This window comes from Coloeus monedula, assembly GCF_965178545.1.
Source record: "Coloeus monedula genome assembly, chromosome: 2".
Lineage (NCBI taxonomy): Eukaryota > Metazoa > Chordata > Aves > Passeriformes > Corvidae > Coloeus > Coloeus monedula.
Window position 1 is genome coordinate 75,074,779 of NC_138782.1, and position 24,341 is coordinate 75,099,119.

The following is a 24,341-nucleotide window of genomic DNA, read 5'->3' on the forward strand; positions in this document are numbered from 1 at the left end:
GTGGCTGAGCGCTGTGGCGAGCGGGAGCGACCCGGCCCGGTCCCGGTCCCGATCCCGATCCTTATCCCGATCGCGAACCCGCGGCTGGGCCCGGCCCGGCCCGGCCCGGCCGCCCCGGTCATGCTGTCGTGGGGAGCCGCGAGCGGGCGGGCGCTGCGCTGGGCGAGCGGGCGGGCACCGGCCCGCGGGCTCCGCGCCTCTCCGCGGGCGCGGACCGCCATGCCCAGCTGGGTCATAGACCGGTACGGCAGCAACGAGGTGCTGCGCTTCACCAGGGACATGATGTTCCCCATCATACATTTCCCGAACGAGGTCATCATTAAGGTTCACGCTGCGAGCCTGAACCCCATCGACCTCAGCATGAGAAGTAAGTGCCGAGCCCGGGCAGCCGCGGCCGGGCTGCCGGGATGGCAGGGGCTGTGCTGGGGCTGCGGCTCCGGTGGCACCCGGTGCTCCGAGTCGTGCCAGGACACCGTCCTGCCCCGGCACACACCTGTCTCGGCAGTGTCCAGGGGTGCCTCAACACTCGTGTTTGCCCGAGCTCTGTGGAAAACCGTAACTTTTCTAAGGGTCTCAGGGAAGAACGATACCAAAAAAAATTTTTTTCAAGTTCTTAGGGGAGAACGATACAAAAAGCCACTGACAAAAGTGTGAGTGTGTTGCGAGGGTGAACTGTTAATTGAGTGATTGTGGTGCTGCTCTGTTGACCGAGAGACTTGCCCGGTCAAGGAGCAGCATTCCCCCTAAGTGATGCTGGATTTTCCCATCTCTTTGAGGTGAATGGGGCTGGAGGTCCGAGGTACTGCCAAGTTGGCATAGGCGACCGAAGGCAAACCGTGTCGTTCATGCCCATCGTGAATTGGCATCTGGGAACGTGCTGTCATCCCGCCCAGAAAATCTGTCACTTTCACTGCCCGACTCTTTGTATTTGACACATTTAATTAGATTTTCTTCCCCAGTTACTGGGTTTGAAACACAAAAAGGAAGTTGTGGTAGTAGAATACGTTATACTTCATGTGTAGAAGTGCTTGCATATCGAATCAGATGCAGTAGAATAAGGAAATATATCTGCAGGAAGCCCGCTGATAGATCCGTGATCTGTGGTTTGGGTCTCTAATAAATGAATTTTTAAAAATCCTTGTATATGGTTGGGAGTTTGGTGATGGGACGTTTTCCGTCTGAGGATTCCTGTTAAGACACTTTCTAGCACGGTACGGCCCTTAGGCAGAGTTGTCCAAACTCTGGGGATACATGCTCAAATGCCGGTTATTTTTAGGCTGAATACAGTTGTTAGATGGGGAATTCTGAGACTTCACAGCATTTGTCTGTTGCTTGCTGAAGAGACGTCCAGGTTATTCATCTTAGGAGATGTGCCTTAATATTTTTTTACATTTGCTCTTTATTTGTAAAATCTGTAAAAGTATAAAATATTGCAGATTTCTTGCATGCTTCAGTTGTAACAGAAATGAGGCACGTTACGTGTAGACAATGCTTTCTAATAGGAATTAGGCAATTAATAAATGAGCACTCAGTGTGGTGTGTTGTGGTTGATTCCATGTTTTGTAGGTGGTTATGGTGCAACTGCATTAAATATGAAGCGGGATCCCCTGAAACTGAAAACTGGCGAGACTGAATTTCCTCTAACACTTGGTCGAGATGTCTCTGGTGTTGTTATGGAATGTGGACTGGGTGTGTCTTATTTCAAACCTGGAGATGAGGTGATACCACCAATCTTTTATTTTTTTTCCAAAATGTATAGTTAAAATATACTATAGGCTGTTCAGCATTCGTTTTCCTCTTAATTATTTTTTTTAATGCTGTTGCACTCTTAATAAGGCCTATCTGGCAGTAAATTCCTAGAATATTTTCTTCCCTTCATTTTTTCTCTGAAAAACATGGTCTTTCAGACACTTGCTTCTGCAACTTAATTTCCCCTCTGTGTTTGAGTTTTTGGTCCATTTCAGTGGTGTCAAGAGTGGAATTTGTTTCTAAGTGCATACTCAAAATGCCACTTTGTTTTTAATTGAAGATAGAATTCTAACAAGAAGGGATTTGTTTTTATTTTTCATGAGTAACTTGGAGTAGGAACTTTGGCTTAACCCAAGAAGCACTTCACAGATGCCTAAACAAATACTGATACTGTTTGCTTTCACCTTCATCAGTTGCTTTCACATTTCACCAGTTTTAATACAGCAAATCCTGATTCTGCACCATCCTTGCCCCTCTAATCTGGGCTTTCCTGGCATGGGAGTAGTAGGGGGGGCTTGAAAAATTATGTCTTATGCACACTGCAATGGTACATTTTATTTACATAGCCCTCCAGTCCTTCATTTAGTCAGTTTTGTGATATTTTTTTTTGTGTAAAGCAAGCTAAAGCTGGTTTCTGATAAATAACGAAGACATTCTGTAAATTGGAAAAAAGGTTTCTTTAATGAAGGAAATTTCTGTGTACGTACAATTGTGCACAGAGTTACAAAAATTGATAGTTGTTTTCTATTTGGTTTTAGGTGTGGGCAGCAATTCCCCCATGGAAACAGGGTACTCTGTCAGAATTCGTGGTAGCTAGTGGAAACGAGGTAAACTTTCAAAACTGTGGCTAACAGACAAAACTCCAAAGTTGTAAAAACTGGCATTTTTCTTCTTCAGTATCTAAGTAACTTTATTTCTTAGTGCTTGTATTGATTTGTAGTCCAACTAGTTTTGAAGGTGGCTGAAAATGTGCAATACACGATCTCCAATTCAGTAAAGCGTGCTTAAATATTTTAGTGTCACATGAGAGCTGCTGTGTGACTTAGATATGATTTTATTTCAGGTGTCTTTTAAGCCAAAGTGTCTCAGTCACACAGAAGCTGCTGCCTTACCATATGTTGGTCTCACTGCGTGGTCTGCACTTAACCAAGTGGGAGGACTGAACCAAAGTAACTGTAGTGGGAAAAGGTAAGTAAATAGTTCTGGTGCTAAAACTGAAGTTTTTCATTTTTATATTGATGAGCTGCTTCTATGACACGTCCAGCAGTGATAAAGACTTATACCATGACATTCATAAAGATCAGCTGCCTGAGGATGATGGATTCTGTCTACACAGCTGCCAAGAGAGGCTTCTTTAGAGGAAGGCTCAGATGAGGTCCCTATATAGAGGTAAAAAATGCCCTGAGAAGTTGTGAATGCTGCCACATCCACAAGTGGAAGTGTTTAAGGCCAGGTTGGGTGGAGCTCAGGGCAACCTGGTCTAGTGAAAGGTGTTCCTGTCTACAGCAGGGCATTTAGAACTAGATGATCTTTGAGGTCCTGTCCAACCCAGGCCATTTTATGATTCTGTCATAATCCAGTGTATATCTAGTGTATGGGCTATATAGAGAATTTAAGGATGTTATCTCCAGGAATTTCTAGGGACTTCACCTTTTTAGGACAGCTAGCCAAATGTAATATCCTCTCAGTTATACTGGCAACTCACAAAAGGCCCTCTCAAGGACAGAGGTGTGGTTCACTCACTTCCTGCATGTGTGGGCCATTTGGAACAGACTGGTTTTCCAGCTTTTTAGAGAAAAATGAGCAGCTGATGAACTCTTACTTGACCTACAGGCCAGAACTTTGATGAGGTCAGGAATGCAGACAAGAAAAGGAGAATGTGCAAGACGAGCAGCCAATCAAATAGAAAGATTGACTTTGTTTATCAGTCTGTTAATCTAACAATGGCAGATGAAAAATGCACTGAAGGATTGGAGCAAATACCATTTTTCTCCTGATAATTGAAATTTTCTGTTATGTTGACCTTTGGATGTTTGAGTAAATAGATAGCAAGATCTTCAGAATGGAAATAAGGACAAAAGTAAAACTATGGGAGTTGAAAAATAATAGTTAAAGTTACTATGCTGCATCACAGATTTAGGTCATAAAGTAATTATTGGGCAGTAGGAGTCTGGATGCCTGACCTCTTCTTATCTTGACTGATAGTTTGTAATGCAACACATTGCGAAGGATACTAGATCTATGGAAATTCTTCACCCACATCTTTAGAAGACAATTGAATGAGTGGTTGTTCATCTGTCACAGTGAACTTCATCATGAAAATATTGAGTAATTGTTTATTCTAAAGATAAACAATGTTTTGAGAAAACAAAATTGCAACATTTAAAGGAGTTTCAAAGAGACATCATTGAAATTAACTTCCAGCTAATAACAAAACTCCTAAGATCCCCTTACTTTTTATTTTTCAGTATTTAGGCATTTTATTATCTTAACTTTCACATGCAAATAGAATTAATCTAAAGATACACTGATAAACTAGCCTTGTTTAAAGTGTCTTTCCAAACTACAGGTAAGTGTTTAGATTGTTAATGGTAAAATTCAAACTGCATTTGTAATGTCTCTTTACATTTAATATTTACTTTTATGTTCCAAATAAAATTTTAATTACTCTGTCAGCAAAAAACCCGATTTTAATGTACTTAAAAAATATTATGCTTCCTATCTATAAATTTTGAACTGTAGAACCAGCAGCAAATTACTTATGTGATGGTACCTTTTTTCCCCTGAAAAATTACTTGTAGGAAGGTATTTAAAATGCATGGAAGGGGCTGTGCAAAATTATGTTCCGTGAACTCTCAAGTCAATAATTTAAAAATACAAGAATTTATACAGTGTTTCCTAATTTCTTTAGATCATATAAATGGTAAGAAGTTACCTACATACGTGATTTTATGTCAGTCTTTTTGTCTCCTTTAGTTGTATGTAAATAGCTATGTAGAAGGGTGTATATGCATACAAAAATGTGTCTTATTTTGGCAGAGCAGCCTGTATTCCTTGATGAAAGCTACTTCACTGGTGCTTTATTACAGTGTTAAGACATCTTAAAAGCAGTGAGATTTTTCTGTTGGTGTGTATTGTTCTCTTCACCTCTTTTAAGGCGTTAGTGTGAGCTAACCACAAGTACTTGCTGTTATTCCAGTGTCTGGCTGTACATTGATCTGACAGATTATCTGCTCCATCTGCACATACTTTCACAGGTTACGTTTTTACAAGTTACCTGAGGTGTGCTCTCATTATTTTGTGAACCCTCCTGCTTCACTGCAATTCCAGTCATTTTTCCATAGCTTTTATTCTATACCACTGTAATTAATGTCAATATTCTTTTACAAGCTAAAAATGAATGTTCTTACTATCCAAAATGTTCAAAATGACTCTGTTCTCTGTGGATACCTGGACAGCTTCTCAGATGTGCCACTGACCTGTTTCAGTAGAAAGGGAATATGCTCGTTCAAGACTGGCTTAAATATCTTGCTTTCTGTATTCATAAAATGCAGAATAAAAACAAACCTGACAGTTTGAGAAGTTCTTCAAAGTGCTTACATTGCTATTAAGTAAAAGTCTTTATGTAAATACAGAGGCAATATCTTAGACTTTCATGTATGCTGGGCAGAGTTGCTGGATTCTGTTAATGTAAGCTACCAAATGTACACTCCTGGTTTATATGGTTACAGTGAAAATTTGAATGGTATCATAAGAAAATATTTTTTTCACTGTCTGTGTGTTATTTCATCGGTATGTTTTTCATCTGTGTATTTTATCTGTTGAGAAGTACAAATTGAGTGTAGGTTGTAAAACTTCCTGATAGGGTAAACACTGCTTGATCCAGGAATAAATTTCTTGGGGACATTTTGTTGGCATAATCAAATGAAATATAATTTTATATCTAAATAGAGTTGATATATTTAATCAATAAATACATTAATTTTATAACTATATAAAATTGATGCATTTATTCAATTTTTATTTTGCATGTAACTCAGTCACTGAAAATTGTTAGTTGTTTATAATCCAGAGAAAATACTAGTCCTTGATCTCTACACCCACTCCCCATCCTCAGTGTGTTCTGGTGGGGGGCACATACAGCCAAAACAGGTCCTGCCAGTCTGATGCTTGTTTCTGACCACACCATAGTTTCAAGCAGGGCCCAGGGAGATGGACTAAACTTTCAAATCTCATGGTATGCTTATCTGGAGAGATCTGCTCCCTATAATCATTTGAACTGCTGGAGCCCCATGGGGGCTTGGTGAATATTGTCCCGTTGTCAGAAGGGAGGAAAGCCTCGGGTACGAATGTTCATTTTGTTGTTTTGAAAGAATTGGTTCTCTTGGATCTCTGTCCAGGTCAGAAGATTTGTTAGATTTGTTCCCTAGTGCACATGCTTAGATATTATAGTTTACTACTGAGCTCACCCTTGCAGTGGAAACAAGTAGTTTCTATGATATGTTTTCTCCTGGCTGTGTTTTCCTGAGGCAGTGCAAACAACACTGTTCCTGCTTCGGCACTTGCCACCATCTGTGGTCCTTCAGTACTGTCCTACCAGGTCCTGTACCTTCAAACACTCCCCGACTTACTTGTGTGTCTTACTGTTGTCAGTGCTGTAAAAATGCTAATCTGTTGAGAGGCTGCACATGGATCTCCTGTGCAGATGTAGTTTGTCTCCGAAATGAAAAGCTTTCTTGAAGTCATAATGTGTGGAGAGAGTTTTAATAATTGGAAGATGTGGTAGAAAATAGCCCATGTAACATAGGAACAAACTGAATCTGAAAGCATTTCTATGTGAAGAATCTTGAGGGCTTTTATTGAAGGGGAGAATAAAAAAAAGTCCTAGCCAAGCTGCTCCCCAAACTGAAAATCTTACCTAAATCCTTTGAGGAAATTGTACATTTTAAGATGACAGCTTTCCCCCAAATATGTGGTAGAAGAAACGCCCTTCAACTAAGGAGTAAAATTGTAAAGGTGGTTTGAAAAGGTTTCTTTGAAAGGATTTCATTTTGACTGTCCTTTTTAAGGATAAAGATGGGCTTAACCCAATATCTTGAGTGTGGTATCCCGGAGCCTTTTCAAGTATACTAAAGTCAAAATATGCATGTTGCTCCGGGCATCTGTCGTTAGAAGCCTGGTTCTGAGGATAAGTACATTTTGGCAGATTTAAAAGCTGCAGGCTTTGTGGTTTCATATTCTTAATCTGAATTTTGCAGCTTGGATCTGTGAAATGGGAGGGAACAGAATCTGATCAGTTACAAAGGAAGAAGCATTTTAAAATGGATAGTGTGACCAAAGCCAAGTCTCTTAAGCTACTTCAAAGAACTTTTGAAAACTGAGACTCCAGATTGTATAGTACAGTTTTGTACTGTAAAAAGCAATTTCCTTCAATATCCTTCACTGTGAGATTTAAAACAGGAATGTCATCAGCTTCTGAAGATTCTGAGATTTTTCTGGCAAACAGAAGCTCTGAGAAACATGATGTTCCCCAATCCTATGCCAGGACTTCATCTTGGATCTTCCTTTTGTCCTAGAATTAGCAAATAGATCCAAAGTCCCAGCACTGTTTGCAACTTGAACTTCAAGGTTGTCTTACTAATTCACTTTCTGATGTTATTTAATAAAGTATTTGGATGAAATTTTTGAACAGTGATTAGTCTTCTAGCAGTAAGGTCCTCACACAACTAAACTTGTTTTAATTTTTTTGAAATTTAGGGTGATCACTTAAAATGAACTCTCAATTGCTAATAATTTGGTAATCTACTCCTTCATTTTCTTGCTTGTGTGCCAGTTTCCACAATCTGCATTTACAGGGTCTTGTTGAGATGTACTGGAAAGAACTAGAAAAATTCTAGTGCTTTTTTTCTAGAGAAAAAGACACCTATCTTAATTTAATAGAAATTAAACTTGTTAATGGTAAGGGTACTTCATTGTATTTTTGTCTTTTAGATAAACATTATGCAATATGGGAAAATTATGTTCCATGTGTTCTGCAGTTCACAGTCTCCGTAAATAATGTGATACTAAACTACTTTTTCTCTTAGATAAGACTGATTTTTGTGATTTTTTTCTTTAGGAGATATGACAGTGGAGTCTGGGAGACAGAAAGGACTTTTAATTGATTTTGTCCCAAACTAAACAATTATGTTTGGGAAAGTGAGGACAGGTACAGGGGTTTTGAGGGATATAAATGTTACTACCTGACAGCTCCACTGCCTGCATTTAGTGGAAAGCACATGTGAGGAAGTCTCTCTGGCTGTGCTGAGATAATGCTTTTGGGACAGGACACATGATCAGGAAATGTTAAGTCACATTTTTGGCTATCTGAACAGTTAACAACTCTTGAATAATATTGATTGACAAAACCAATCTTTTGCTAAAAATAATTCAGTGTCAGAGATGTATAAGAAACATTAGAATACATAGTTACTGTAGAATTCATTTAAAGAACTATTAAATATATTTTAATTTTCTCTTACAGAGTATTAATATTAGGAGCTTCAGGAGGAGTTGGTACATTTGCTGTACAGGTAATATAAACCAGCATGCCCAGGACGAATCTTCAAGCGTTTCAGTAAGAAAAAAAAAAATAACAGAAGGGAATTGAGAGAAGGAATAGAGAAATAGCAAGCTACTGATCAATCTGCCTGAATGAGCTGATTGATATTTCCAAAAGTAGAGTATTTTCAGATTTATTGCTTTCCATTTATTATGTTGTATTATTTTAAGGTAGGAAGCAGGGACTTTCAAAGAAAGGAGTTGTGTGTAAAATCACATTTCACAATTTGGGTGCATGAAATCTCTGAATGGTGTGACTTGAAATATGTAGCCTGTTCTCATTATCTTTCAGTCAGCTCTGTGCTCTAATATGAACAGAACTTGGCTTATGAGTAGAAAAACTGGTGGAGAACGTATCACCTACCACAACTGCTGTAGTTGGTCAAATGATGTGATGAGGCTTTTGTGTGCAGTGGATGTAAAGCACAGAGGCTTAGATTTACTTTCCCTCACTGTCTTTGCTCTGCTGCCCTTTTGTCTGTCTTTGTTCCAGTAGCTCTAAACTTTGGAAAGTCCCTATGCTCTTTTGTTGATTCGTTAGTTGTGGAACATACTCTTTCATGCTCTCAGTTAATTTGGGGGTTTTGGTTCTAATTAGTGTCATGCTGAAACATCTTTCTTTCAAGATTATAAAAAATACAGAAGTCAGGTGATTGCATCACTACTTTCCATGTTACTGGGCCATAAGCACGGAGGTTTACAGCAGAATTTTTTGTGGTATGCTATTTGCCTGATCAGTAATAAAGCAGGTCAGTAATAAAGTCAGTATGAAAGGCTGACCAGCCACTGACTAGTTACAATTTGTAACTGATCAATCCTGAATAAACTACGTTAATTAATCTGGAATAAAGGTAAAAAGTATTACTGTGAATGAAAAAATGAGATGTGAAAAGAGATAAATAACTAGCAAAAATCCTTTACTTTACTATAGCTTTTGGAGTAGAAGATAACCCGATACTGACCCTGTGGTTAAATCAGAGATGACTTCCTTCTTTTTCTTCTTACTAGTACTTAGCCTATTTGCAGTAATATGAAATACTTAAAAGATGTATTTAATAACATTTAATGGTACCTCTGGTGACAGTTTGGTAGATTGGCAACTTGGACAGTACCTCTTGGTGTATGTTTAGCTGGCAGATTCAGATGGCAAACTGAGAGCCTTATTTGTCATGAGACCTGGTATCTTTCAGTGGCATTAAAAAACCCCCACACTCCTCCTTCACACCAACTCCTTCCCCACAACCACCTTCAATACTGATAAATTCTAGCCATTGTTTTGTCTGTGGGATTTGTGACAAATTATCTGGTATTGGAACAGTCTCCCTACTCCCTATTAAAGGTGCTCATTTGTTATATAAATATAATGAGACTTTGGCTTTTTAAGTTGTTCTCAATATTTCACTAAATTTTAATTTTTGGACTTGTTTTTTTTTATACTTCTTTTTAGCTAATGAAGGCCTGGGATGCTCACGTGACAGCAGTTTGCTCTCATGATGCCAGCACACTGGTGAAGAAGCTTGGAGCAGATGATGTGGTTGATTATAAATCTAGAAATCTGGAAGAGCAGCTTAAAACATTACCCTTGTGAGTGTTTGTGTAGCTTAATACTGAGATGAAGGAGTTGGCAGTCAGACCTTCTGCCCTTTGATTGCTTGACTCTGTCAGAACTCCCTAATTTTTTCCCCCCATTTTTAAAGCATTATTTTGTAAAGCAGATTCACCTTTTTGAATGCAATTTGCAAGTGAGTATGCCCAGCACAGATTTCATTGTAAGACTAAGCCAGTAAATTGAGCTTGTTGAGACAAGCTCACTTGCACGTGCTTTTCTTCAATGACTGTGATATGAACAGTTTTGTAGCTTCCATCCAAGTATCTTGGACAATATACAGTGCATGAATAAATTAAAATAAGTCTGTGAAATCCTGAGTGAAGCTGGTAAATATAAAATTGGTCTTCTAGAGGGAACAACTATATCATGAAGCAGTGACTTGCCACTGTGCAACTCAACTGCGAGTAAATTTCTGTTCTGTAACATTCGGTACAGCTGCCTCTGATAAACAATCACATTTATCTTGTCACAGCAGCTATGTTTAAACTAGCCTGGGAGTTTTCTCTAGAACAGAAGTATTCTTTGCTTTTGTAATCTTTCCATCTGTTTAAACGTAGTCTGCTGTGACTTGTATTTGAATATGGTATTTACACTGCTCTTCTTAGCTAGATCGAGCTAACTTTCTGGGAGGGTGAAGAGAAGCTGCTCAATCTGTGGGAGAATTTTATTGGTAACTGTGCTAAGAAGCCATGTGCCTTTTAACTGTAATGCACTTGTCAGCAGGCCTGAGGGCAGTTGCAAGGGTAGTGACACTGTCTGTATGGCAGGATGGACTTTGCAGTCAGTGCTGAATTTGCCTTTGTGCAGCTCAACACTTTAAATGCTAAATACCCATTCTAGCAAGTGACCCTTTCGAAGAGATATCAACAACAGTGTTCTGGGGTGCAGTTTAATGATGCAACTAGGCTGATCAGTCAGATCTACTGGGAGGGATGCTCCTACTTCCCTCCCCTTTTCAGTTGTACTGACTCTTCAGAACCCATAGTCAGCTACCCTTTCCAGGAGCATTAGTTTTCATGATCTTCTCTTGTTGGCAGCTAACTGTTACGTTAACTGAATTTTGAATGTGAAATTACACCTTTGGAAGACAGGCAGGAAAACTGTCATTCCAGAGAGATAAGGACATTTCTGTTTAGTTTGCATTAGGTATTTTACCTCATATTTGTAGGTTATTTAGATTAGAGGTATGTGTATATACGTATCTGTTGCAGTCTGGAGATTGCTGAAAATTTACTGATGAAAAGAGAATGAGTTGTGTATTTAACAGAACAGGTGCATAGCTCCCTGTTGCCCAATTCAGCCTTTACAGGCTCACATGCTGGGATAATGAGAAGGAATACTGAAACTGTGGCTTTTTGCCAGAGGCTGCATATACCCATTCCATGGGGAGAAGGTTTTAGATCCTTTGCATTGTTAGGTTCAATGTTAAATAGGTAGATGTGAAGATAAGGGCTGTCAGGAGAGGTAAAAGGGCTCCTAAATAAATAAGGAGGTCAAAAAAACCTTGGAGAAGTGAAGCTGAGAACTGGGTCACAGAAAGGATGCGAGGAAATAAATGTTAGTAGAATAATTTGTTTACGTAATTTTAGCCACTGGAACTGCCTTTCATGTGAGTACAGCATGTACAAGAGCTGTTCCTAGCTGAGGGCATGAGTCCAGACTAGTTTTTACATGTACATACCATATTGTTCAGAGCTAGACCTCAAGACTGTTCCAGTAGTCTCTGTGGGAGGGCTGAAGAGATAGAGCTCTAGAAGGCTTTAAGCAAGTACAGAATGTAGTCATGCATCTAAGTTTGCTTTTGGGAGTTTAAGTGTACTTTTTAAATAGCCTGTGTCTGCTGCACAGTGAATGGGCAATAACCTGTAAATTTCAATCCCATTGTACATTAAGCTGGGACTTCGCTGAAGTTCTGGGACTTTCTTAGTGCTGTCTTGCAGGCTGATTATTTTATTGCATTGCAGTGACATGTAAATGTGAAGTATAGCTGGTTTCTGCTATTAATTAACTTAATTACAGTGAAGTTATTTTTCCCATATCAAGATTTTAAACCTGTTCTTTATATGTCTGCAGGTTTGATTTTATCCTAGATAATGTTGGTGGATCCACTGAGAAGTGGGCACTAGATCGCTTGAAGAAATGGTCAGGAGCAACATATGTTACCTTAGTGACACCTTTCCTGATCAATATGGACAAACTTGGAGTGGCTGATGGCATGTTGCAAACAGGAGTCACTGTTGGTTCCAAAACTCTCAAGGTATTTGACAAAATCCTATGTACTTTGATATTTTGAAGTACTTTAGTGACTACTTCTGTGGCCTGGATGTCAGTCACAGAGCTCATGGAGAGGCAGCTGTTGCATTGTCCTCATATGTCATTAAGTATACTATTCTTTCTTTCTTTCTTGCACTGAAAGAAATGTGTTGGGGTGGTGCTGCTGGGTGTATGTAGTAGTTTGGGGAGCTTTGAAGTTTGATTCCTTATTGTGCCTTTTCCATTGATTCCATTGTGGCCTTTTCCCTATGGCCTCCCTAGTGTGTCCTGCTGACAGCCAGGGTTTCATAGTAAATACAGCAAATCCCTGCCTCACTGAAGTGAGGGCAGTTTTGTTACTTGCTTTAGGCCGGTCAGGCTTTCTCTCAAAACATTGTTCCATGACTGATTCTCTTCATCCTGTTCCAGCACCAGAGAGTAATAAGAGTGGTCGAGGGTGGCTAGGAAGTCTTTCATCTCTTTCGTGTTCATGTGTCTGGATGGTGATACTGATTTTTCTAGTTTTCATAAGTGGATCTTAAAACATTCTGCCAGTGGCCAGATCAGTGGGGCTTTTTAGAAAGTTTCCCTTTCTTCCCTGTGCTTGTGTACTCGCTCTCCAAATGAATGCTTTTCAAGCAGTTGCTATGGTATTCCTGCAAAGGCTTGGCTGAACAGGATTTTAAGTCCTGCAGCAGTACTTTCACAAGAAAGATAAAATGAAAAGGCAGGGAAGAAATAATGTAATATTATTTTTCAGATTGCGTGTTTCCATGATGAAGAGAATTCTATGCCGTATATAAAAATCATGTCTCTTTGGCAGATGATGGCTCTTACTCTTGTAATAGCTTGCTCAGAGGAGATGCTCTTGACTTGTGCCTGTGAGATCTTCCCAAAATGCTTTTCTTGTGAGCTGCCATCTGTCACTGGACAGTGATGACTTTGGCAGATAAGATGGTGGAAAATGAAGTCACTGATACTGAAGTGGAAGGTTCTAAATGTCACATTGCAGGGTTTATTTCACCCCCTTTGTGAGTGTACATGAACACATAACATAGTTTCTCTCTTATGTAACAAATAATGCTGTTTCTAGCTGCAGAGACAAGGTAATTGTTTTCCTCTACGAGCTGACTTGTGTAATTGGACACAAAATTCACCCTGATCCTATTGTGGAACACAACATCCTAGTCTGTGCATTTAATCCACATGCTTAGGTGCCATTTTTTTCAGACACTAGCATATAATTTCCATGTCTTTTTCTTGTTACTTCTTTAGAGATTCTGTCATTAATTTTAGTTCCCATTTCAGTTTGCTCTCATGATTTTTTAATAGATTTTGTGATCTTTCTTGCAGCATCTCCTTAAAGGAGTCCATTATCGGTGGGCATTTTTCATGCCAAGTGGCCCAAATTTGGATGAAATAGCAGAACTGGTTGATTCTGGAAAGGTATGTCAGTGAAGGTTACTTACGTATTTGTGCTGGAAGAGATGCTGCTTGGACTTAAAAATGATGGAGTTCACTACTGGGAAATAAAATGTTTTGAGAGTCACGGTGAGGAAAACTAGTTGAGAATCAACTTGTTCCAGTTTCTGATTTCTGCCTTTTGCATGGAATTTAGGAGTTCATGGTCCTTAAGACTGTTCTGCCTTCTCCCTCTTGAGCGTACATCTTTAAAAACACAAAGCTTACAAAGTTACGAGGAGTAAAGTCCAGTGATTGTTTGTTTTTGCCAGTGGGAATCATTTAATATGAACTCTGTATGAAAATTATGTTTTAAGAGTTCTCCTTTGGTTCATTTAGGCAGAATAACATGGCTGTGTATCTGCATATGCAAAATTGCTTAGCCTGGATGGTTGGGCATCCTGCCCATAGTGTGTGCAGAAATAGAATATTCTGGTTATTGCAGGTAATAGATGATATCCATTGGCAGAGTGGTGACAGGAATCTTGTGTTTCGTTATTTCAGTGCTGCAGAGTATGATGTTTGTGCTAATTCAGCACAGGGACTTGGAATATTGTGAGCATTCATAAGCTTCTGGGGAATCTTAGTGGACTTGGGGGAAAAGCCAAGATAGATTACGGTGTGTTTTTGTGATCTTTTCAGGTTTATGAGCTTCTTACAAAATATATTGTGGGAGTGAACAGTTTATTTCCTATGTTTTGGATTGTGTGGTGATACAGGTCCCAGCAGTGTCCTCTTTGGGAATTTTGGCAACATGAAATTATCCAAGAGTAGCAAATATGGACAACTGCTGTTAATCTTTCTGTGTGGTACCTAAGCAGAAGAGTAAGCAGAATCTGCCATGAGTGCTGGCAATTCCAGTATGTGAACTGCCATCTTGTGCTCAAAATTTGTGCATATTAGTAAAATTTAGATATCTCAGAGTGTTAATCCCCTTTCTTTTGGTATGCAATATGTTCCGGAGTTTGGAAAAGAGTAAATAAACTGCTGTTGTACTTAAGATCTGATTGCTTCTACTTTGCCACCTCAGTGCTACTGGTAAGAAAAAGTTCTCTGCTTTGCATTATGTCCAGTGCCATAGGCATAATCCTGTGGTCAAGAAAGAAGCTGTAGAAGGTGGTCCTCATCCTGTGATTGCATTCTGTCACACTGCTAAATTATAAGTGTCTAAGAAAAAGAAATGCCCTTGTATTTGTTCTTACCGTTTGTCCTGCTCTCAGCCAGTTGCAATTTGTTTTGTGTTCTTCTCCTAGCTTGTATGCAAAACAAATGCAGAATATGCTCATGAAAGCCTCTTGGAAAACACCTGTTTATGCAATAGACATAGGGCTTAATCAGTGTTCTTTGCTTAGTAACCTGGACAGGTGAATTGCAATGCCACTTAAAAGGTACGTCATACATACATGAATGTCCTGATGTACTTCTGGTTGTAAGATGATCATGAGGACAAAGATGTTTGCTTGGTCGTTTATTCTCTGTGCACAAACAGGTCCTAACGTCAGACTGTTTGTCTGCAGAGTCATTATTCTAGCAGCATTTTACTCTATTTTGTGCAATGTTGTAAACATTTGAGCTGTCATCAGGATTTTGTAAGACCCAGTTGTGTTCCATTTAGACAGCTATTAATAAGACTATGACCTTTCTTGTTTAGACACAAGAGTTCTCTTAAATGGACAGACCATACATTCAGAAGAGTAGGTGCTTGGAAAAAAAGGCAGGAGAGAATCACTGGAGAAATTGTACCACAATTTCCTATAAGTAAGTGAAAATAAATGTTTATGTTTGAATAGGAAAGAATAAAGGAGAAAGAAAAAAGCACAAAGCAATGAAGTGTATCAAGAAGGCTTGGGGAAGCCAGCAAATTGAGTTCATGTAGTTGAACTTGTTACCTTTGAGTGAATATTTTTGAGTAACGCAGGGGGCTTTTTTTAAATGTTAGTCTTTTCTGTTAAAGACATCTTAATTTTGAGATTGTATGAAGTGTGAATAAGAGAGCAGTTAGAAAGCTCCTGAAAATGAGCAGCTTTTTTGTCAGGAATAAATGATGAGGGGGTATTAAACGTAGGAAATTAAAAAGAGATGATGGTTTAAAGAGATATTACAGTGAAGCGTTGAAGAGCATACCTCTGAAACATTTACAGATCATTTTGATTTTACAGTGTTTCTCCTTACAGTCCTTCTGCACCAACAGAGATTTTTAGTTCTGATGAGTTCATCATGTTCCTTTGTGAAAGCAAAAGGATTCTCAATCCTTCAGTGGATGAACAACAAGCAATTTTGTTTAAAGTGATTTGGTTTTCACCTGGATGATCTTTGCAGCAAGGAATAGAGGTTTGCAAAATGTCAGCTCTGAGGAGGAGTTCTTTTCACAGCCTTTTTTTAATGGGGAGGAGAAGGAGAGGATTTGATGAGTTGGTAGTACAAGGAAAAGAGAATAATTTTCCTTGTGTAATTTACCTGCACATCAGTCAGTTTTGGGAATTGTAAAACCATTTTCAGTTTATGAGCTGTTTTCTCTGCCTTGAAGCTGGACATCTTTCAAAGAGACTATTGCAAGACTGAGGGTCTGGGAGACTGCTGCAGCAGTTGTGGGCATGGAGAAAATCCGGTATTTCCTTGACAAATTTTAAAGATACTGGCTACTTTTTCTACTCCTGGGGAATCCCTGTTGTGGTTTGAATTGCAGCAGTTAATTATGACTCAGTAAGGACTGTCTTAATGTGGGCTCCACCAAATAAGCTGACGAAGCCCATGTCAGAAGCTGCTGTGTCTCTTTACATGGTAGAATGTTCCTGGTGAATTACTAATTCTCATCTAAAGACAACTGAAATCAACAGAGCCTTTAATTCAGGACACAGATCTGCTGTCCGGTGAAGCATCATCACTGAAAGGCTCGTTAGGAATTAATTTGGTGTATTTGTGATCAGTGTTGTGGATTTAACATTGACAATTTCCCGTTTTGCTGCTTGCCCAGCATTTTCCTCCTAAGGACATGTCATATAGTCCTTGGTGAAAATAGGCCAAATTCATATAAGTACTTAAGTTGGTAGAAAGCCTCTAACTCATAACTGAGCACTAACTTTGCCTTTTATAAAGCCTGGTGGAGGAAGGCAGGCTCAGAAGTCTCCTTAGTGTCATAAGCAGGAGCACTGAGTGTGTTGTGTGTTCCTGCTGGATCATGATAGGATGTGGGTTAACCTGCAGCCCAACAGAAATGTGACATTTTCATTTTAATTCAGTGCTATTTAAATGCAGTACAAGTGTGTGTGCAGTGTTTCTGGTGACTTAATACTCTTTCCTTCAGGGTGTTGTTGCATTAGATGGGCTGATGGGTAAAAGTTGTTTTTGCAGAAGGAAGGCTAAAGGGCAAACAGAGTCTCCAATCATGAAATGGATAGATCATTCTCTCTGATGTTTGCTTTTTAGATAGATGTTCCAGCACAGGTACCCACAGGAAGAACAACTGCATGCCTATATTAATGTAATTTGTGAGTAGTGTTGATTATACATTTTGCTGAAGGCACTAGATGCTTTGGACTTAGCACCTGCTGTTATGGTTTGGAGGGCAGGATGCTGACTGTTCTTTGGCCCTGCTGCTGTCCTCTTGTGCAATGCTGAACAAATCACATAACATTTTGCTACCATAATTTCTTGATCTCCTAATGTGGGCTTAATGCCCTTTATCCAGCTTTGGTGATTTACTCTGAGATACCTTGTTAAAATATGGAATTCAATTGTTTTCTGTTCCTGGTCTTTCCTATCCAGGAAGTAAATAACACAAATGGATATGGTCATCCACTTTGACATGCCATGGGTTCTGAGAGTTGGCCATGATTTAAGATGGTTTATACCTACTGCTAGTGTAGGTCATCACAGCTTCTGGACTCAGTTTCCTAACCCGTGTGTATTGATTTGCTTCAAATTCATCTTGTTACAGTTCTGCAAGTAACTTTTTCCCTGGACCTTATTGTACTATTGCTGTATTTCTCTCACCTGTATGAATATCAAACAGTGAATGTAACACTGAGTCTTTGGCTGCTCTCCAAACATGGTATCTATAGATGTGGCCTTTTCTACAGTAATTCCAGACTTTATGACTGTGCTGAGGTATCCTAAGGTACCTGAGAACTCGCCCTCGCGTGGTGCCTGCTTTAGTCTCTCTTAGAAAAGGCACTAGGGTGCCTAAGTACAGGGATTTCTACACTTAAAAGTCTAAATTAACTAGAGATCAGTCCTTCTCCCCACTCTCTGTAGTCACTCACACCTGCTCTGATGACCATCTTTCTTCATGCTAAATTGCAAAGCTTGTACCTTTTTTTTTGCTTTGCTTTTGTGTTTTCTTGTTGCAGTGCATTTGCTTGCCAGGTTGGTTGGCTAGAGCACAGAGATGTTGACCGAGGAGGGGTTGCCAAAAGCTCTGTTCAGCCCTTTCTCTTCCAGAAAGAACCTCTATCTGCATTTTGTCATGGCCACCAAAAAAAAAAACCCACTGTGATTTTTATTAAAACACAGCTGCTCCTGTTCCTCCAGGACATGGTAGCTTGCTTATGCTCTTCATGAAAGTGCTGCGTGGTTACATCACAAAGTGTCTGTGAAGGGCACTAATGGAAATTTCACATACTGTGGGAGATAGGGTTTGAATATGTAAATTCACATACTCCACAATGAGGTCTGGAAAAATTTCATCATTGTCTACCAGGCATTTAATCAGATGAATTCCCTTAACCTGATGTAATTGTATATTGTGTGGAAAGTCAGTCCTGGTGTTCTGAGCTCTAGCCCCCTAGTGTAGGAGGGAATTGTGCCTAGTGCAGGTATAAAGTGTGGGGTCAACAAGGCAGCTCTTGTCTGCTGTGAGTTTAACTTGCTGAGACCTAAGGAGATGTGGATCATGCAGGACCAATTTCTAGTCTCTATATATGATATGCTTTCATATGTAAATATGTATTTATATACAACTGTACTAAAGTTGGTTCTGTCTTAAGTATATGGTGACATTGCCCCAGATTGCTTTAATTACCAGCATAAATATCAGGACAATTACCAAGAATGTGCCTGACAGGGGATTCCAGCAGAGATTAATTGCTTTTCCTTTAGTCAACAGTTTTTCAGCATGGTCCAGTACGTAACTAAACCCAGGATCCTCCTTATTTCTGTTGATTTAAGCTTGGGCTAGGCTGGCACACATTGCAGTTCTGGGCTTGTCCCAGTTTCTTACTGCTCTTCATTGTGTTCTGTAGAAGCTGTTCTACCAGGGCTACTTAACAAACGAGAGATTTTTGAAGCCTCTTCTATACTCTGAACTGTACCCTGATAGCCTGCTTAACTGGGATTTGCCTGCTAGCATTTGAATAATTGTACATGATACTCATGAGTTCCTGTGGGCTACTGTTAGAGATTTGATATGAAAGAACATACTTTGGCTTAATAACCCAACAAATAAGATCTGATAATACAGTTGTTGGTAAGATGGCTGTGGGATTAGACCCTGGGACACTTGCCTTCCATTCCCGTATCTTAACCACTGCAGCACCATTTTTCTTATGGGTGTATTGTTGGATCAGTTTTACTTCAGTTAGGTATTTGGGATAGAAATATCATGTACCTGATGTCCTTTAATGTGCTCATGGATGAAAGTGCATATTCTCTGAAGTACAAGTTAAACACAGCAAGGAAGTTTTTTACAAAACATTCAAAGATGGGGCTCTGAGCAACCTGGTCTAGTGGAAGGTGTCCCTGCCTATGGCAGGGGGAGCTGGACTTGGGCTCTAACCCAAACCATCCTACGACTGTATGCTGGTACTGTGCAGTTGCAATCCTACCTGTACATGTGACCAGAGCCAGCTGTTCCAGAAGGTGAGAACTTCAGTCTTTGTCTTCAGTGAGGGCTGACCCTAGGACTTGCTGTTGGCAAGCAATATGAGGCTCAGCATACATTGTTGCATGCCATTTTAAGGGGAAGAAAGGATGAAGAAAGGGGTGAGAGTAAGATCCAAAGAGCGTGGAACATGAGTACAGCAGAGAAGATGCTCAGCTAAAGCAGGAGTGTCCCAAAACAGCATCATTTTTCCCTATGGGAAGACAATAAAGTAACAAATGGATAACCAGTTGTTTAGTTCCAGGACAACGACTGTTCTTTTTAATGATTTCTATTCAAGATTCTTGTTGACATTGATGAGAGACTCACTAAAGGCCAAAGGAGACTATCGAGCTCTGCCTTTGTGCTCACAGACCGCATTTAGGCACGGTGGTAATTTCTGGAGGAATATGGCCTTTGTCTTTTAACTCAGCTAGTGAAAACAGCAGGCAGGTCTCTTCCATTCCAGCAAGCCCTCAGGAGGATTTTGATGTCTGGTGGAGCACATCCCAGTTTTTGTTCTGTGCACGTGCAAGTACCTTTCCTGCGGGGTGCCGTACGGGAGCCTGAGCAGCCTCAGCAAGGCATAGGAAGGGGATGTGCTGTGGGAAGCAGCAGCTGGGAGGGAGGGAGGCAGTCACCCAAGCAAGGCTGCCCGGCAGCTCTGACACGGCCATCCTTTGCAGACCTGGGGGAGAGCCAGTGCACTGTCACTGTCCTTTGAGTGAGGGCACTTTTGTCCTTCCGCGCTTTGAACTAGGCTTGCGCTCAGTTCGTCGCTCTCCTGAGAATTTCAAGGCTCTCGCTCCCCCTCCAGTGGCAGGAAAGAACTCCACGCGCTGGAGCGACTTGTTGCTACTATGAGGGTCAAAGCCGTCTCCATTCCTTTCATATTTTTTCACTAGTCCCTTCCTGATAAATTCAAACTGTGTCCTTGTTACCGCAGAAAGTGAGACCTCCAAGGATGGGCCTGAATTTGTCATGAGTAGGAGTGTGTTCCTGCTGACCAGTCCACTCCTGCCAGTGCTGTTCCCTGCCTTGCTGCATTCAGAGGTGGAGGGGGCTGGGACACCACCTCTGTGCTGTGTGTAGGATAGCCTTAATCAGCATCAGCAGTTACTCTTTTTATTTTTCCAAACACATGAGTTCATTTCAAGAGACCTGAGATTCGTTTCTATAGTATGTCCTGCATTGGAGAGAATGAAGAGGAGGAAAATACCTTTCAGGCCCTATCTGTTTTCAGATAAACATTTCAATGTGGGTATGTGTAATCCTTTCTCTCCCAGACTTTAGTTTAATCCCTTTTCCCTGAACAAATAGGTGTCCTCTGGCAAGGACCTGATGCGTGGCTGTAAATAGGCAGTGTTTTTGTTATCCAGTTAATCTCCATTTATTATCACACATTCAACAAACAGCAGACGCTCCCCTACTTGTTTGTCTGTTCACAGGAAGAAATTTTATCTTAGTCAGTGGATTATGGTAAAGGCTGAGTGAATCACTGTGCTGCAACACGGTCAGCCCTTTCAGGGTTATTCAAACAATGGGACTGTCCAGCCAGTCAGATAAAATGTTTAATGCTCTAGATTGCCAGGATCATCAATTCGGTATTCATGTCTCTCTGTAGCACTGCCTAAAGCCAGCATTTAAATGAAGCTAGAGGTTACATCAATGTAGCAGATGGGCTTTGAGCATGTGGTGGCTGCAATACACACGGTGTTTTGAACTGTGAGGCTCCTCTGAATCACTGTGTCACCACTTTTCAAATGCAATGCTTTGAACTCTACCCAGCAGGTTGAGTATGTAACCCTCTGTGAGGGTTATAAGCTGCAACCTACAGTAAGGGACTGCGGGTTAGCAGACCAGTGAAGTGTCTTGTTTATGTTTTCTCAGTTGCTGCACATGTCTGAAATTAACTTCTGCCTTTCCCTGGAATCCCTTGCACTTTACATCCCCTGTGCTGCTGCTCTGCTTTCTTCCCTGAATACTTTCCACCTCCTCCTAGACTGTTGCCATGTCAGGGTCATCAGTGTCCATGCTCCAGCAGGCTGGGTTTCTGTATCTCTTTTTTTCCCCTTAACTGAAGCACAGCATTGTACACAACTGCCACCAACAATGAGTACTGTACAAGTGCTTGGCTCAACAAGGTTTGTGAACTGTGTTTTCCCAAGCATCTGCTGTGAAAGCAAGGGTTGGTCTTCCTCAAAACAGTCAGTACTGATCAGCAGCACGTTCCTCCTGCTGATGGTCACGGCAGCTGCAGCTGCACTCAGATGCTCAGTTTACCCCAAACCGTTGTCTGATTCAGTGTTTTTGCTGCCTTGGGTTCACGTCCCTGACTTTGCTGATGTCCAAGACAACATTTCTATTCTGTGCTGAATGCTGACCAGACATGAGTTTGTCTTGAACATGATCATTTATAGCCAACATTTCTTCCTCAGCTGGGGTATCTTTGTGGCTCCTCTGCTGTGTGTTACTGCTCGCTTTGCTAGAGGTTGGTTTACAGATATTGTCCAGGCAGAACAAGGGAAATAAATTACTCAGCCTTTTATGTTGCTGCGTGGCAAGTTCGAGGCACTTGGTAACTATATGTATTTGCACAGTTGCTCTCAAAGTGATTTGTCTGCTAATTCTGATGCATTCTTTGGAGGGGGTTTATTCACTCCTGATTTTCTGCCTTGTACAGTTTCACCCTATGGCTAAGCTTGCCTTGACAAAATAAAAAGGAAAATCTAGTAATAATATTAGGAGATACTGTGGTACAAGTTGGAGTACTGATGTCTTGAATTACTGTTATCATACAGGCAAAACCAGCAGTTATTTAAATGCAAGTAGTGGACATCAAAGTAAGGCACAATGTGTAAATGAAGGGGAAATTAAGAGATTTGAGAAAAGGACCTCCCTGAGCGTGAACAGCTATCAGATAGCATTTGTTGTGCCATTGGGGAGGGTGCTGGATGGACAGCACTGCTGCTTGTAAAGTGTGTGTGTGTGTATGAAAACCTCTCCTTGGTAGTGCTGCACACTTACCTTCTAAGCAGCATGTCTGAAAGTAAAACTCTTTGTCTTCTGGTAAAAGCAAGGCAGCTTTTTGAAAGACAGCACCGTTCCAATGCTGGCACATTGTTTGTGTCCTTACTGCTGCTGTATTCCTTTTCTGTCAAGCAAGATGCGTGTCCTGCCAGCACAGGGAAATTACCAGTTCTGGAGTATTCAACAAGAGATGGTGCATGCTCACAGCTATAAGGAAAATGCAGAAAATATTTTTTCCCTGACACAAGTGAATAGGATCTTCTAGCACTGTATATAGTGTGTTTGGATCTTTGGTACTTCAAATCTTCATCACTGCAAGAGCTAGCTGCAGACTCATCTACTGGTCATGTTTTCCTCTGGTAAGAGGATTAGGATCAGTGCAAGAACATGCACTGGGCTGGTGCTATGGAATCCAAGGTAAAGGACCAACCTCAGGGTAGGCAGATCTTTGGTAGGAGGTGTGGGAGGTACTTTTGTATACAAATCTTATTTTGGTATTTGGAATGCTGACTCAGAACTTGACAGTAGAAAAAAACCTCTTCCCTTGGACCAGCAGTGACAAATATTTTTTAGAAGAGCTGGAATTTCTTCTGCTTCTGTTGGTACACTGTGCTATCTAAAGAAAATGCTTATAGGGGTTTCAGGCTCCTTAGTTAATAATGGGGAGAGTGAATAAGTAGTTTCACTGTTGTTGTTAGAAATGAGTCTAAAACAATCCAGAAGGCCACTCTACAAAATTAATGCCAGAACAGCAGTTGATGCAAGCTGGGCTTAATAATGATTTATGCCTCCTGGAATACACAGTGGCTGAGTTTTCAAGTGTAGCTAAATGATTTCAGCAACAAACAGTGGTGAACTTTTTTTTTTTTGTACTTCAGTTGTGGTCTTTTAAGGGTACTGAGCCATGTACTGATGCAGATAGGCATCAGATCTATAGATATGTTTAAAATATATCTGACAGTGTGAGAATTCGTGGGTTTGACAAGAAAACCAGTAGAGAAATATGAGAAAAAAAAAAGTTCTTTCTGTCAGTATATCATTGTGGACAACAAAAAGTTAAACCACAGTGTCAGTTTTTGAAAGGATGTAAACGTTAGAGCCTTACTTGGTGACTTTAGTGGTAGAAGCCCCAGGTAAGGGCTCTAAACTGTGCTAGAGTGGAGGTGTTTCAAAACTCAGGCAAAGAGCAGCAGAAAGCCTGCTTCTGCATGCAGAGGTATCTCTGAAAAATCTTAAAATCTAGTGGCTACATGGCAAGTTCTGTCCTAACTACCTTAAAGAAACCTCCCCCCTTTCTTCCTACAGTTTTGAAGTGTGAGGATGATGCATTACTTTATTCCTAATATAGAGACATTTTTTCTTTATTCTGTAGATTCAACCAGTTATTGATGAAGTCTTCTCTTTTTCTGAAGTTCCAAAGGCCTTTCTGAAATTGGAAGGAGGACATGCACGTGGAAAAACAGTGATCAATGTAATTAGTAGACAATAAAGTATCTCTAATCATTATTCTGCCTGCAGTCAGTCCTTGAACATGAATTGGTATGTAGCAAGTGTTTCTTTTTTAAAAGCTCATACAGGATGCATAACTTAAAGTCTTGTTTTAGAAAAGCCTGTGGTTCCTTTGCATGGTGCCTGTTAACAAGCAGACAAGACATACTAATGTCCCTTAGGCATTTCTATCTGAAAACCATGTTAAAAGTGTGACTGTGACTTTTGCAGAACACCCCTCACTCTTGGAATAAGAGGAACAGTCTGCAGCATTTTCCTTTTGTACATCTTGGA

General features: G+C 40.3%; 1 protein-coding gene across 2 annotated transcripts; it reads left to right on the forward strand.

Annotated features, from left to right (window-relative positions):
* The first annotated feature begins 10 nt into the window (after positions 1-10).
* Positions 11-24,065, forward strand: RTN4IP1 (reticulon 4 interacting protein 1). 2 transcript variants are annotated; one of them, XM_082302759.1, is made up of 9 exons: positions 11-367; positions 1,567-1,718; positions 2,508-2,576; positions 2,813-2,937; positions 8,273-8,321; positions 9,797-9,933; positions 12,032-12,215; positions 13,565-13,657; positions 23,932-24,065. In XM_082302759.1, the coding sequence occupies exons 1-9, from the start codon at positions 121-123 to the stop codon at positions 24,046-24,048; spliced, it is 1,173 nt and encodes a 390-aa protein (XP_082158885.1). In that variant the 5' UTR covers positions 11-120; the 3' UTR covers positions 24,049-24,065. The 2 variants fall into 2 exon arrangements, with proteins under 2 accessions (XP_082158885.1, XP_082158886.1); XM_082302760.1 differs by lacking the exon at positions 13,565-13,657.
* Positions 24,066-24,341: the final 276 nt, after the last annotated feature.

Coding starts and splice junctions, on each gene's coding strand:
- RTN4IP1 (XM_082302759.1), top strand. CDS start 121: ATGCTGTCGTGGGGAGCCGCGAGCGGGCGGGCGCTGCGCTGGGCGAGC. Junction 1,719..2,507: donor ATTTCAAACCTGGAGATGAG/GTGATACCACCA, acceptor ATTTGGTTTTAG/GTGTGGGCAGCAATTCCCCC. Junction 12,216..13,564: donor TTGGTTCCAAAACTCTCAAG/GTATTTGACAAA, acceptor TCTTTCTTGCAG/CATCTCCTTAAAGGAGTCCA.